Source organism: Crinia signifera, chromosome 7 (assembly GCF_055691185.1).
Source record: "Crinia signifera chromosome 7, ASM5569118v1, whole genome shotgun sequence".
NCBI lineage: Eukaryota > Metazoa > Chordata > Amphibia > Anura > Myobatrachidae > Crinia > Crinia signifera.
The window spans coordinates 158,390,747-158,406,720 of NC_139223.1; the positions used below are offsets into that span (position 1 = coordinate 158,390,747).

The 15,974-nt window shown below is 49.4% G+C and overlaps 1 protein-coding gene across 2 annotated transcripts in view; it reads right to left on the reverse strand.

The window, feature by feature from the left end:
* The window catches only part of ALS2 (alsin Rho guanine nucleotide exchange factor ALS2), a 149,021-nt gene that overhangs the window by 35,706 nt on the left and 97,341 nt on the right, over positions 1–15,974 (reverse strand). For both annotated transcript variants that reach the window (XM_083154087.1, XM_083154088.1), the window contains exons 20-25: positions 15,806–15,904; positions 15,563–15,727; positions 5,038–5,149; positions 4,168–4,245; positions 2,886–3,019; positions 958–1,122 (exon numbers count right to left, since the gene is read on the reverse strand). In XM_083154087.1, the coding sequence (XP_083010213.1) occupies positions 958–1,122; positions 2,886–3,019; positions 4,168–4,245; positions 5,038–5,149; positions 15,563–15,727; positions 15,806–15,904 (753 nt within the window). The remainder of the gene's footprint in view (positions 1–957; positions 1,123–2,885; positions 3,020–4,167; positions 4,246–5,037; positions 5,150–15,562; positions 15,728–15,805; positions 15,905–15,974) is intronic.

Genomic DNA, 15,974 nt, shown 5'->3' on the forward strand with positions numbered 1-15,974 from the left:
CCAGGGCTGTGGAGTTGGAGTCGAGGAGTCGGAGTCTGAGCAAATTTCGGGTACCTGGGGTCGGAGTCGGCAAACAATGCACCGACTCCGAAAATTATAATTAATGACTTCTCTACTATAAGAATAAAGACCAATGCATGCAGTGCCTCACGTAACAGCAAAACAAACACATTAAGTGACCGTGAAAAAGCATGCTTTTCATGTGCTTCACTATATGGCACGCAACGCACAATTCGGAGCACCAATACTTATAAATGTATTCTTCCTTGTAGTTTACAACTTATTTCCAACGTTCAATAAGGTTTTCAATACCTCGAAAAATTCATGCAACCAAGCTCTCCCACCATACGCCCAACATCTTTTTACGCGGATGAAGATCTTGTTTCATGCGCAGGGTCGTTTGTTTACCTTGGCTAAGCCATTCCTTACGCTGGTTCATATTGATGTACAGGCACCATTTTTCGTTGCCAGTAACGATTCGGTAAAGAAATCGTTCCTTGTGTCCGTGAATTGAACGGTGACGAGCAAGCAAACCAGCGGACAAACATTGTGTTTGTCCTTTGCTTAAACTGTTCAATACAGTAGACTGTTGGCTTCCCAGCCTCTAGTTTCTGTAGTAATAATATGTATGTTGCCTTTCTTTCCTTCAAGGAATGTATCAAATACATTTGCATATTAATACAGAGGAGTCGGAGTCGGGGTCAGCCGTACGAGGAGTCGGAGTCGGAACATTTATCTACCGACTCCACAGCCCTGGCTATACCTTGGCATCTAGTCACATTGTGTGTGTTCCATTATGGATTACACCACCTCAGCTGTAGTCGTTCTAGATGGGAGAAGAGTTTAGTCCCAAACAAAAGTTGGTAAGAGAGCTCACAACTTCTGTCAATGCCAGCAAATGTCTGGTTACATACGTGACCTCCTAACGTACAATGACGGCACATTACAGAAACGCACCTGTCCTGTTGCTGACGTCTCTTAGTAGTGATGGCCACGGCAATGTTACCCCAGGCCTTGTGGGGGTCTCCTTTCCCTGCAACATCACATCCCAGCTGTCTCCAACATTCATCAAAGACGGCTTTCCACTTCTCGTCAGCGGCTACTGAAAGTCGGCCCAATTTTCTGTACATAGATCATGGGGAAATCATATATGTAATCAGTTACAATGTCTCCTGTCAGTGCGTGTGTTACGTGTGCATTTATGGCAAACACAGCAGTCTCCGAGTCGCTCAGATCAGTGATTTGCCTCTAGACGTGGCACTTCCCTAGGCTCCAGGTGTCCACACTCTATGTGAGCAGCACATGAACCGTGGATCGGTGACGGGATCTAATGTCATTATTCCAGATTCGGGGGCAGATTTAGTAAGCTTGGAGAAGAGATAAACTGGAGATAACACGGAGAAAAGGTAAAAGGAGATAAAGCACCAGCCAATCAACTCCCAACTGTCTTTTTCAAAACAGCTGATTGGCTGGTGCTTTATCTCCTTTTACCTTTTCTCCGTGTTATCTCCAGTTTATCTCTTCTCCAAGCTTAATAAATCTGCCCCTCAGAATGCTGCTGTATAATAGGCTTACCGTACTACCCCTCTATATTAGGACACATACATACACATACATATATATATATATATATCTGCTGCTGTATAAAGGGCTTACCGTACTACCCCTCTATACTGGGACACAGACATACATACATACATACACACATATATATATATATATATATATATATATATATATACACATGCTGTATAATGGGCTTACCATACTATCCCTCTATACTGGGACACATACACACATACATACATACATACATACATATATATATATATATATATATATATATACACACACACACACACACACACAACCCAATAGTGTTATACAGCGCCCATGTACAATTTATCAATATGATTTCAGTCTTTCCACTTGTAATGAAATATTATCAACCAAGATTTCTTTTAAATATAAAACATTTATTATAAAACATATAAAAATTAGATACTCTTGGAATAGAAGTGTTCTCTTGGAATTAGGATCACAGCAGATACCCAACGCATTTCATCTCTTTAAGAGACTTCATCAGGGGTTTGACACATATAATAAGACTCTTCAAAAGATTAAAGATGTTTTAAACTTGTAAAGAATTTTTTGAGCGGTTTAATTCCACTGGATGTTCAAAAAAGTACAATTACTGTTGTTAATCTTCAATTAGAGATTTTTTAGAGATTTTTAAGTTCTTATTTTTATATGGTTGAACCGTTTGTAGGTAACAAATATGATCTCATTTACTAAGGAGCATTCATACTCCCAATGGCTCCTAGAACAGGTGGCTCAAGTTTAGTGGGATAAGGGTAGCCAATAATGGCAAAATCCCTTAGTTCTTAACCTCCAATAGATGGTCCCTTACTTGATTTTTAAGGTTCAGGTTAAGGGTGCAATAGCCGGTGGCAATATTTTAAATTTCCAGCCTTCAGAAAAATGATGTAATCACTTCTCTAATTTTTAGGGGCGATTTAGAAGTGATTACATCATTTTTCTGAAGGCTGGAAATTTAAAATATTGTAAATATTGTATGGTAATATGTACAATAATAATCATTTACAAAGTGCTTTTTATCCCATTGCAGATGAAAAAAATAAATGTTATTCTGAAAAGACTATAGAACGGAATACCCGGGGTGTACAGTTATTTACGAGCGATAGCTAAGTGAATCTGCCCCAAAATCTGCGATGCCAGCACCATACTTCCCTATCATCTGGAAATATAGGTACGGCCATAACAAAGGCACTAAGCCAGCAATGAATGGAGCACACCCATAAGAATGGGCCGCCTTTACATAATGACAGGGACTATACCCAACTTGTAGCTATATACTGACTCACAGTGTCTTTGTGTCCTCCTTCTCCCCTTCATACAAGCTTGGCTTTATATATGTGCCACTGACTTTGATTCCAGATCCCCATTCTCCACTGAAAACGCCCTCAATGCAGTCTCCATTGGACATAGTGAGTGTTCCCTGCAACAGAGACCAGAACATGAAGCGCTCTACACCACGGAGGCCAGGCAGCAGAACACTACACCACTGAGGCAGGCCAGCAGCGCACTACACCACTGAGGCCGAACAGCGGAGCACCACACCACGGAGGCCGGGCAGCAGAGCACCACACCACAGAGGCCAGGCAGCAGAGCACCAAACCACAGAGGACGGGCAGCGGAGCACTACACCACAGAGGTCGGGCAGCGGAGCACTACACCACAGAGGCCGGGCAGCGGAGCACTACACCACAGAGGCCGGGCAGCGGAGCACTACACCACAGAGGCCGGGCAGCGGAGCACTACACCACAGAGGCCGGGCAGCGGAGCACTACACCACAGAGGCCGGGCAGCGGAGCACTACACCACAGAGGCCGGGCAGCGGAGCACTACACCACAGAGGCCGGACAGCGGAGCACTACACCACAGAGGCCGGGCAGCGGAGCACTACACCACAGAGGCCGGGCAGCGGAGCACTACACCACAGAGGCCGGGCAGCGGAGCACTACACCACAGAGGCCGGGCAGCGGAGCACTACACCACAGAGGCCGGGCAGCGGAGCACTACACCACAGAGGCCGGGCAGCGGAGCACTACACCACAGAGGCCGGGCAGCGGAGCACTACACCACAGAGGCCGAGCAGCGGAGCACTACACCACAGAGGCCGGGCAGCAGAGCACTACACCACAGAGGCCAGGCAGCGGAGCTATACACCACAGAGGCTGGTCAGCGTAGCACTACACCACGGAGGCCAGGCAGCAGCGCACTACACAGGGAGGCTAGGCAGCAGCGCACTACAGAGAGGCTAGGCAGCAGCGCACTACACAGGGAGGCCAGGCAGCAGCGCACTACACAGAGAGGTTAGCCAGCAGCGCACTACACAGGGAGGCTAGGCAGCAGCACACTACACCAGAGGCCGGACAGCAGAGCACTACACCACAGTGGCCGGGCAGCAGTGCACTACAACACAGTGGCCAGGCAGCAGTGCACTACACCACAGAGACTAGGTAGCAGCACACTACAACATGGACGCCGGGCAGTAGTGCACTACACCACAGAGACTAGATAGCAACGCACTACAACATGGACGTCGCACTGCAGTACAGAAGCGAGTGTGGAGAGAACACCCACCTTTCCATTTAATGTCCAGTCATCTGAGAACTCTCCTTCATATACTGTGTCATCTTCAGAGAGCAGGACCCCACATCCCTACACAAAAATAAATAAATATACACATAAGTGCACAAAACAACAGATTAGATGAACAGACACAATGGGATAAATATACAAAATGCCACTATTCAAAGCCACTGAGGTCAGTGGTTTTAAAGTGCCAATATACTCATGCACCCAGCACGCCTGCATTGTACAGATTGGCCACGCCCCATTCTGGTGATCACAGGTAAGCCACGCCCCATTCTGGTGATCACATGTCAGCCATGCCACAATATGGAGGGCACAAGTCAGCTATGCACCACAGTCCGGAGGGCACAAGTCAGCCAAGCGCCACAGTCTGGAGGGCACAAGTCAGCCATGCGCCGCAGTCCGGAGGGCACAAGTCAGCCATGCGCCGCAGTCCGGAGGGCACAAGTCAGCCATGCGCCACAGTCCGGAGGGCACAAGTCAGCCATGCGCCACAGTCCGGAGGGCACAAGTAAATCACGCACCACAGTCCGGAGGCCAAATGTCATCCACATGCCACAGTCCAGAGGGCACAAGTCAGCCACGCGCCACAGTCCGGAGGGCACAAGTCAGCCACGCACCACAGTCCGGAGGGCACAAATCAGCCACGCGACACAGTCTGGAGGGCACAAGTCACAATAAGCCACAGCCCAAAGGCACAAGTCACCAAGAGCCACAGCCTAAAGGGCACAAGTCACTACCCGCCACAGCACGGAGGGTATAGGTCAGCCACACCATATAAGCCATAGAATACCACGGTATGGGTAGTACAGAATCATTATAGTGAGCATACAGTAGCTTACTTAATATATCACTCACCATCATCTTATTGATGTTAAAGGCTCCTTCATAGTATAAACCAAACTGGGTCACCACCAGCCCAATGCCTTGACGTAGATCATCTTGCCACATTCCCATGTATTTCTCTCCCCTGTACCAAAGAAAAACATTTTTGTTTATGCAGGTACTGCCGATTTCGCAATCACATTTTACAATAAAGCTAAATGCTTTTAAACCCTTTGCCAATATCTGGATATATCACAGCTCAGTATTATGTAGGATAGAACACTATGGGCATAAGTGATACTTCTACAGAGCAGATGTCGGAGGCTGCATCACCTGAAAAACAAAGCTGACTGGTGGTATCACTTCATTCACTCTCCATTCCTGGTCTATTTTATCCGCAAATAGAAAATCTTGATTAACAGTAAGGAAACTTCCTGTTGTATGGTGGGACGAAGAGGTGATGCTGCCCATAGCAACCAATACCATTCTGTCTATCATTTCGCTTTTGCATCCTAGGAATTTATATAGAGATTTATGTCTTACCTGTTAAATCTCTTTCTTCAAGGATGTCAGGGGCCACAGGGATAACAGTGGGTAGTGAGCAGGAGAGTGACCATTCCAGCACCAGAAAGGTTAAACTTCTTTGCTCCTCCCCTCCTCTACCCCGCCTCCAGGCCAAGCTACTTTCAGTTTTTACCAAGCCAGGCAGGAGACAAGAGAGAATGAAGAGAAACACATTCAAACATATGTGAGGTCCCTCAACAGAGAAAACTATAACTGTAACATGTGTGAGTTCACTCAACGGAGGAACTATGAACTTCAATACAAAGGAAGCAGGCGCGGCAGGGAGGGATCCCTGTGGCCCATGACGTCCTCGAAGAGAAAGATTTAACAGACATAAATCTAGTTTTATTCTTCGGGAGATGTCAGGGGCCACAGGGCAAACTGTGCTGCAGCCAAAATGCTCGAGTCCTGGGAGGCAAATGTGTCAAGCGCATAGAAGCATAAGAAGTATTAGCGGATGACCAAGTCGCCGCCTTGCAAAATTGCTCTGCTGTTGCACCACCCCTAACAGACCTCGTGGAATGAGCCCGGACCCCCCCCCCCCCCGTAGGAACTGGTATGGAGGCACAATAAACAAGTCTCTTAATAATAGACCTCAGCCATCAGACAATAGTCTGCTTGGCCAACTCCTCTTCTGAAATCCATAGAGGACAAAGAGAGAGTCCGATTTCCTAAGAGCTTTAGTGCGGCTCACATAGATGCGCAAAGCACGGACCACATCTAGGGAATGCTGCTCAGGATAGGCATCTGGCCTCCGAAAGGCAGGGACCACATGTCATGAAACTTAGACACCACCTTGGGGAGGTGTGAAGGAACGGTCTTAAGAACCACCCTGTCAGGAAAGGAAACTGACAGGACAGAGCCGACAGGTCAGACACCCTCCTGCAATCGCCCACAGGAAAACAATTTTCCAGGTAAGCCAGCAGAGGTCAGCCGACCGCAATGGTTCAAATGGGGCTCCCTGAAGAGCATTAAGAACCAGAGAAAGATCCCACAGAGCAACCGGGGGAACAAACGAAGGTTGCAATAAATTATGGACATCCTGCAACAAAGCCAGCTGCCTGCAGAATAGGATGGAGAGCGGAGATCTGCACCTTCAAGGAAGATAAGTGCAGGCCAGCCTCCAAACCCTTTTGCAGAAAGGACAGAACCCTAGACAAATGGTAAATCCTGGGATTGAGACGAGTGCGACACCAGGAGAAGTAAGCCTGCCAGATGCGATGATAAGCACCAGCTGAAGAAGGCTTATGGGCCATGAGCATAGTTGATATGACTCTTAAATTAAAGCCTTTGGCTCTCAACAAGAAGGTCTCAACAGCCACCCGTCAAAGCCAGATGCTGTGGGTTCGGATGTAGGTACAGACCTTGAGAGAGAAGGTCTGGCCACAGAGGTAGACGGATTGGAGGGGCCAATGACAGGGCCTGCAGAACCGAGAAGAAGGTCCTCCGGGGCCAATGTTGGGCCACCAGGATCAACGTGCCCCCTTCCGCCTTCAACTTGCAAAGTACCTTGAGGAGGAACGAGATGGGGGAAAGGTGTACATTAGAGGAAAAGGCCACGGGGCTGACAGGGTATCTACCATGAAGGGCCCTTGGTCTCGAGGCTTGGACCCGTACAGGGTGACCTGGTGATTGTAGCATGAGGCCATCAAGTCCACCTTGGGTCTACCCCCAATGGTCTACCAACATCTGGAATACCTCTGGATGGAGGGCCCATTCGCCGGCACACAGAGGCTGAAGGCTGAGAAAGTCCACTTCCCAATTGAGGACCCCCGGAATAAAGATTGCTGATAAGGCCAGGATCTTCCCCTCCGCCCATCGAAAGATGCGGGAGGCCTCTGCCATGGCTGTCCGACTAGACCTACATAGGGTGACCTCGAAGCCAAGGCTCTGCTTGGTGGAGAAGGGCTTGCCTTCAATTTGAGGACATTGATTGACAGCAGGGATTTCTGTGATTTCCACAGCCCCTGAAAGGATTTCTGTGCGTAACCATTCCCCAACCGTGGAGACTGGTGTCCGTGGTGAGGAGAGCCCACCTGTGGTCTCCCTTCCATGGGGTTCTGATCTAGAAGCCTCCAGGACAGGGAGATCTGTATTGCCGGTAATAAGACAATCTGGTGTGATTGAAGATTGGTGCATGACCCCCCCCCCCCCTGATCATTTGTTGAGGTTCTCTCATTGGAGAGGGCGAGAGTGGAATTGTGCATACTCCGCCATGTTGAAGGCCGACACCATGGAGCCCAGGACTCTCATGCAGGCATGGATTGACACTCGACTGAGGGAGAGGAGACACCAAACACAGGACTGCAGAGTCCTGCTGCGTACCTCTGGCAAGTAGATACGTTGATGGACTACATCCAGCTGGGCCCCTAGATGAATCACGGACTGAGCTGGAAGCATGTAAGATTTGAGCCAATTGATGATACAGCCGTGATGTTCCATGACCTCCACCACCATGGTGAAGTGGGCCCGGAGAACCTCTGGCAACTGTGCCCTGATCAAATAGGTCGCCCAGTTACGGAAGTATCGGGATACCCTGATTGTGAAGTCTGCTGCCCATTACCACCATGACGTTCGTAAACACCCTGGGTGTCGTGGATAGGCCGAAAGGCAGAGCCTGAAACTGGAAATGATGGTCCTGTAGTGCAAACAGCAGAAACCGTTGGTGTTCCTGTTTGATGGGGATACGCAAATACGCATCCTGGATGTCCAGGGATGCCATGTAGTCCCCTGGTGGCAATGCCAGAACAATGGACCTCAAGGTTTCCATCCTGAACTTTGGGGCCCTGAAAAATTTGTTGAGCTGCCTTAGATTTAAGATTGGACGAAAAGACCCATTGGGTTTCCGAACCAAGAAGAGGCTGGCATAAAAACCTGTGCCTCGCTGAGACACGGGAACGGGAGCTATAACCCCGGACAACAGTAGCTTCTGGATGGCCTGCTCCAGAGCTCTGCACTTTTCCAAGTTCTTCGGTGAACTTGTTGAAAAGAACGAGCTTGGTGGACGATGGCGAAAGGTTATGGAGTAAGCCTTGGGAGACCACATCCCGAATCCATTCATCTGTCGTGGATTCCAGCCAGACGCCTGAAAACCATAACAGGCGACTCCCCACCCTGGGATCCCTCACGAGGAGCGCTGCCCTGTCATGCAGAGTGCATGTCCTCAGGTTTAGATTCAGGACTCCTGGTGGCCCTGGGATGTTTGCCCTCAGCCTTAGAGGACTTTGCAGGCTTCTTGTGAAAGATCGTCCCCTACCCCTGCTCTGCACGTGAAAGGACTGGAAAGCAGCACGGGGACGCAGCCACTTTGGCCACAATTTTGTCCAACTCTAACCCAAATATAAGGGAACCCTCAAAGGGGAGAGCCTCTAAAGTTTTCTTGTAATTGGAGTCTGCCTTTTAAGAGCGGAGCCACAGAGACCGTTGTGCCGCCAGAGCTGAGGCAGACACGCGGGAGGTAAGGGTAGCTGCATCCAGTGCAGCCACCCCTAAATAGAGTGCGGCCTGATGCATGTTGTCAATAATGGGCAACAGGTCATCTGCACTACTACCCACTCCACCATGGCTTTAGCCACACAGACAGATGCCAGGGTAGGCCGAGCCACCACTCCAGAAGTTGTATAAATGAGCTTAAGGAAGTTCTCCAACTTCCAGTCAGCAGAATCCATAAGGGACGCAGTTGGAATGTGGTAAGTAGAGGAGCGCACAATCTTAGCGACATATGCGTCCACCCTAGGGGCTGTCTCCCAGCAGACCCTGTCCTCCTGAGGGAGGGGATAAAGGGTGGCAAACCACTTAGGGAGTGCAAACTTCCTATTAGGTATCTCCCAGGCCTCTGAGAGGGTATCCTTTAATTCCTTAGATTTAGGGAATACCGCCAGATTCCGTTTAGTACACTTAAAAGATGGTCCAGAGGACTAAGGGGGTTCAGCAGAGTCCTGTAAATTTAAGACCTCTTTCACTGCTGTTACCAACTGATGAAGTGTCACCCTTTGGGGCATCATCATCTTCAATATCATCGTCATCATCCTTGTCATCAACAAGTTGTCCCTCCTCATCATCACTGTCTGTATCGGTGTCCTGGTGGAGGAGGGGTCTAAGGGAAGGGCCCCCTGACCGGAGCCGTACGGCTTCCAGTTTTACTCTGTAAGGATGTCTGGATGCCCTGGACAGAGGCTGCTAAAGCACGCACCCAGGCTGGCTCCACCAAAAGGCGGGCAAACGATGGAGATGTGGCTGGCCTTACTGGCTGCAGGGACAGAGCAGATTAGAGCTTATCTACTAACTGCGACATAACTTGAGTAAGGGACTTAGCCCAAGCAGGTTCCTGAGAGGAAGCTGCCACAGTGGGCTGCGCCTTTGGCATAAACCCTCCTCAAGCTGGGGTACGCCTGCTTGGCAATGTGTAAAGGACTCCAATATAGGAGCCCCTGTGTACCTACTGCTGCCCTCTGACATTGTACAAGAGGCAGACAAAACTGGTACAGTTAACACAATATACTTTTGACAGGCAGTGATAGTGTTAAAACAGATGGGAGACACAGCACACATACAAGAGGCATACAATGCAAATAAAAGACTGGCACTGAGCTCCGCAAAGCAGCTATGGCTGTCTGGAGCATACATTACTGTAACCTGTGTCCTTTTAGGTGAGGTACAGGGGGGACTTGCCCATGTGGACCGGCAGTGAAGAGGTGGTACCCTAGAATGGCTAAGAGCTCTCAGTGTCCCTCTATGCACTTGCAGCAGGCAGTCAGATCAGGGGAGGCGACCCACGTGTGTATATCCTTCCTCCTGTCCCTTGGGAAGGGGCTGTGTGAGGAGAGCCCACTCCCACTACTAGTAAATGGCAGTCAGCGACTGATGACTCATGCGGCACTGGTAAAATGGCGGGGATCCGGCGCCCCACTGCCCACACATATGTCTCCCTGGTGGTCCAGCAGGACAGAAGGCAAACCAGTCCAGCCACTTGCTAGCAAAGCCAGGCAGTACCCCCCGCCACGCTGTAACAGTCACTAACTGCGTGCGCAAGCACACGCTTACAGCGGGGAGCGCGTTACCTTGCTTTACAAGTCTGGTCTGTAAGACCTCCAGCGCTGCTGCTTAGTCACTGAACACTGCAGTGTAAAGATAAGATCAAAAAAATAAGAAGTAAGGCTGCATAAGGCAGCCCCTCTCCTGCCAGCATAATCAAAACTGAAAGTAGCTTGGCCTGGAGGTGGGGTAGTGGAGGGGAGGAGCCTAGCTGTCTGGGAGCCAGCCAAGAAGTTTAACCTTCCTGGTGCTGGAATGGTTGGCTCACTCTCTCTCTACCCACTGTTAGCCCCGTGGTCCCTGATGTCTCCCGAAGAATAAAGAGCCCCTAAAATTCTGAAACATCACCTCCATGTGAGCTTCGAAACTGCAGAGGATCCCCCAACTCTGGCTATCAGGAGACGGTCATTGCAGTGTTGTCAGTAAATGCATTATACAATCTCAGAATGTAACGTTTGTTACACATTTACGCACAGATCTGCTGGAGACGGTAGCAGACTGATCTTACCTCACATTTCTGGCCTGCAGCACCCAAAGGTGCATCCATAAGACAATAGGAAGGGAAGAAAACAAACCACTACTTGATGCTCTTATGCTTAGAGACAGGAAGACAACACAAGGGAAGGAGGAGCTGCAGTATACATCATGTCTCCACCTAACATAGATGGGAGGCTAGAGCTCTAATAGCTGCTGTATGAAGTATGATAGGGACATTGATGAAAACAAAGAGTTGTAGAATATCTCAAAACCAGCAACTTACAGGATCCAAAGCAGCATGGGATTACTGGGGGAAGATCATCTCAAACTTTTTTGTCTGAGTGACTAGTAATAGATCAAGGTGGGGCTGTAGATGTAGCTTATCTAGACTTTAGTAAGGCTTTAGACACTGTCCCACATTGCAGACTGTTAAATAAACTTGAAAGCTTGGGATTGGATTCTAAGATAGTTGAATGGATAAGAGCGTGGTTGCAGGACAGAAAACAGACAGTTGTAGTAAACAGAGTACAGTCACAGGAGGGAAAGGTTACAAGTGGAGTACCCCAGGGATCTGTACTTGGACCGGTGCTTTTTAATATCTTTATTGGTGATATTGTGAATGGAATTGAGGGTAAAATGTGCCTTTTTGCAGATGACACAAAGGTATGCAACAGGGTAGACACACCAGGAGGGGTAAAACCAATGATTGATGATCTAGGTAGATTAGAGAAATGGTCAAGAGAATGGCAACTACAGCTTAATACCAAAAATCCAAAGACTAAATATAGTATAAATGGCACTATAATGGAAACTACTGAGGAAGAGAGGGATCTAGGTGTCACTATTTCAGGGGACTTAAAGGCAGGTAGGCAATGTAACAAAGCAATGAAAAGTGTGCATGGCCTACATCACAAAACGTACCCGGAAAGATTAAAAGATCTTAATATGTATAGTTTAGAGCAGAGAAGGGAAAGGGGGACATGATAGAAACTTTCACATATACCAAGGGTTATAACAAGGTACAGGTGGGAGACATTCTTCACAGGAAGAGGAGCAACAGAACACGAGGACACGCACTGACACTAGAGGGAGGAAGGTACAGGTGGGAGACATTAGTCACAGGAAGAGGAGCAGCAGAACACGAGGACATGCACTGACACTAGGGGGAGGAAGGTACAGGTGAGAGACATTCTTCACAGGAAGAGGAGCAGCAGAACACAAGGACATGCACTGACACTAGGGGGAGGAAGGTACAGGTGGGAGACATTAGTCACAGGAAGAGGAGCAGCAGAACACGAGGACATGCACTGACACTATGGGGAGGAAGGTACAGGTGAGAGACATTCTTCACAGGAAGAGGAGCAGCAGAACACGAGGACATGCACTGACACTAGGGGGAGGAAGATACAGGTGGGAGACATTCTTCACAGGAAGAGGAGCAACAGAACACGAGGACATGCACTGACACTAGGGGGAGGAAGATACAGGTGGGAGACATTCTTCACAGGAAGAGGAGCAGCAGAACACGAGGACATGCACTGACACTAGGGGGAGGAAGGTACAGGTGGGAGACATTCTCCACAGGAAGAGGAGCAGCAGAACACGAGGACATGCACTGACACTAGGGGGAGGAAGGTACAGGTGGGAGACATTCTACACAGGAAGAGGAGCAGCAGAACATGAGGACATTTACTGACACTAGAGGGAGGAAGGTACAGGTGGGAGACATTCTTCACAGGAAGAGGAGCAACAGAACACGAGGACATGCACTGACACTAGGGGTAGGAAGATACAGGTGGGAGACATTCTTCACAGGAAGAGGAGCAGCAGAACACGAGGACATGCACTGACACTAGAGGGAGGAAGGTACAGGTGGGAGACATTCTTCACAGGAAGAGGAGCAGCAGAACACGAGGACATGCACTGACACTAGAGGGAGGAAGGTACAGGTGGGAGACATTCTTCACAGGAAGAGGAGCAGCAGAACACGGGGACATGCACTGACACTAGAGGGAGGAAGGTACAGGTGGGAGACATTCTTCACAGGAAGAGGAGCAGCAGAACACGAGGACATGCACTGACACTAGAGGGAGGAAGGTACAGGTAGGAGACATTCTTCACAGGAAGAGGAGCAGCAGAACACGAGGACATGCACTGACACTAGAGGGAGGAAGGTACAGGTGGGAGACATTCGTCACAGGAAGAGGAGCAGCAGAACACGAGGACATGCACTGACACTAGGGGGAGGAAGGTACAGGTGGGAGACATTCGTGCCAGGAAGAGGAGCAGCAGAACACGAGGACATGCACTGACACTAGGGGGAGGAAGGTACAGGTGGGAGACATTCATGCCAGGAAGAGGAGCAACAGAACACGAGGAGATGCACTGACACTAGGGGAGGAAGGTACAGATGGGAGACATTTTTCACAGGAAGAGAAGCAGCAGAACACGAGGACATGCACTGACACTAGAGGGAGGAAGGTACAGGTGGGAGACATTCTCCACAGGAAGAGGAGCAGCAGAACACGAGGACATGCACTGACACTAGGGGGAGGAAGGTACAGGTGGGAGACATTCATGCCAGGAAGAGGAGCAGCAGAACACGAGGACATGCACTGACACTAGGGGGAGGAAGGTACAGGTGGGAGACATTCTTCAAAGGAAGAGGAGCAGCAGAACACGAGGACATGCACTGACACTAGGGGGAGGAAGGTACAGGTGGGAGACATTCTCCACAGGAAGAGGAGCAGCAGAACACGAGGACATGCACTGACACTAGGGGGAGGAAGGTACAGGTGGGAGACATTCTACACAGGAAGAGGAGCAGCAGAACATGAGGACATTTACTGACACTAGAGGGAGGAAGGTACAGGTGGGAGACATTCTTCACAGGAAGAGGAGCAACAGAACACGAGGACATGCACTGACACTAGGGGTAGGAAGATACAGGTGGGAGACATTCTTCACAGGAAGAGGAGCAGCAGAACACGAGGACATGCACTGACACTAGAGGGAGGAAGGTACAGGTGGGAGACATTCTTCACAGGAAGAGGAGCAGCAGAACACGAGGACATGCACTGACACTAGAGGGAGGAAGGTACAGGTGGGAGACATTCTTCACAGGAAGAGGAGCAGCAGAACACGGGGACATGCACTGACACTAGAGGGAGGAAGGTACAGGTGGGAGACATTCTTCACAGGAAGAGGAGCAGCAGAACACGAGGACATGCACTGACACTAGAGGGAGGAAGGTACAGGTAGGAGACATTCTTCACAGGAAGAGGAGCAGCAGAACACGAGGACATGCACTGACACTAGAGGGAGGAAGGTACAGGTGGGAGACATTCGTCACAGGAAGAGGAGCAGCAGAACACGAGGACATGCACTGACACTAGGGGGAGGAAGGTACAGGTGGGAGACATTCGTGCCAGGAAGAGGAGCAGCAGAACACGAGGACATGCACTGACACTAGGGGGAGGAAGGTACAGGTGGGAGACATTCATGCCAGGAAGAGGAGCAACAGAACACGAGGAGATGCACTGACACTAGGGGAGGAAGGTACAGATGGGAGACATTCTTCACAGGAAGAGAAGCAGCAGAACACGAGGACATGCACTGACACTAGAGGGAGGAAGGTACAGGTGGGAGACATTCGTCACAGGAAGAGGAGCAGCAGAACACGAGGACATGCACTGACACTAGGGGGAGGAAGGTACAGGTGGGAGACATTCGTGCCAGGAAGAGGAGCAGCAGAACACGAGGACATGCACTGACACTAGGGGGAGGAAGGTACAGGTGGGAGACATTCATGCCAGGAAGAGGAGCAACAGAACACGAGGAGATGCACTGACACTAGGGGAGGAAGGTACAGATGGGAGACATTCTTCACAGGAAGAGAAGCAGCAGAACACGAGGACATGCACTGACACTAGAGGGAGGAAGGTACAGGTGGGAGACATTCTCCAGAGGAAGAGGAGCAGCAGAACACGAGGACATGCACTGACACTAGGGGGAGGAAGGTACAAGTGGGAGACATTCATGCCAGGAAGAGGAGCAGCAGAACACGAGGACATGCACTGGCACTAGGGGGAGGAAGGTACAGGTGGGAGACATTCTTCAAAGGAAGAGGAGCAGCAGAACACGAGGACATGCACTGACACTAGAGGGAGGAAGGTACAGGTGGGAGACATTCTCCACAGGAAGAGGAGCAACAGAACACGAGGACACGCACTGACACTAGGGAGAGGAAGATTCAGGGGAAATCTGAGGAAGAATTACTTCACAGAAAGAGTCGTAGATAAGTGGAATAGCTTTCCATCAGATGTGGTAGATGCAAATACAGTAGTATAATTTAAACATGCTTGGGATAGGTATAGTGATATGCTTATAAAAAAATAAGGATCATACACGGTTCGAGGAGGCAGACTAGATGGGCCAAGTGGTTCTTATCTGCTGTCACATTCTATGTTTCTATGTTAAGTACCTTGTGATATCATCAAAGACTCCATACCCAGTCTTCTTATCCATCACCCACTGACCTATGAACATACTGGGTGATGAGGAGGTCAGTTTGCCACTGCGGAGGAGACCATGCCCATGACGGTTGTTATCCTGGAAGCAGCCTTCATACACTTCACCATTTGCATACCTGGGATACAAGGATAAAAAAGCTGCAGGAATATGGCTAATGCAGAAATGAGGCGTCCTACAACAATTCTGATCTTACCAGTACGTGCCCTGGCCACACATTTTGCCATCTTTCCAATGCCCAACATAGCGATCGTTCTTCTTTAAGGCTTTGTTGGGGATAATGTACTCTCCATACCTGTCAGAAGAAAATACCCATCAAGACTAGAGCGGTCATGGTTATAAGGTACTCTATTGTAATATAAAAG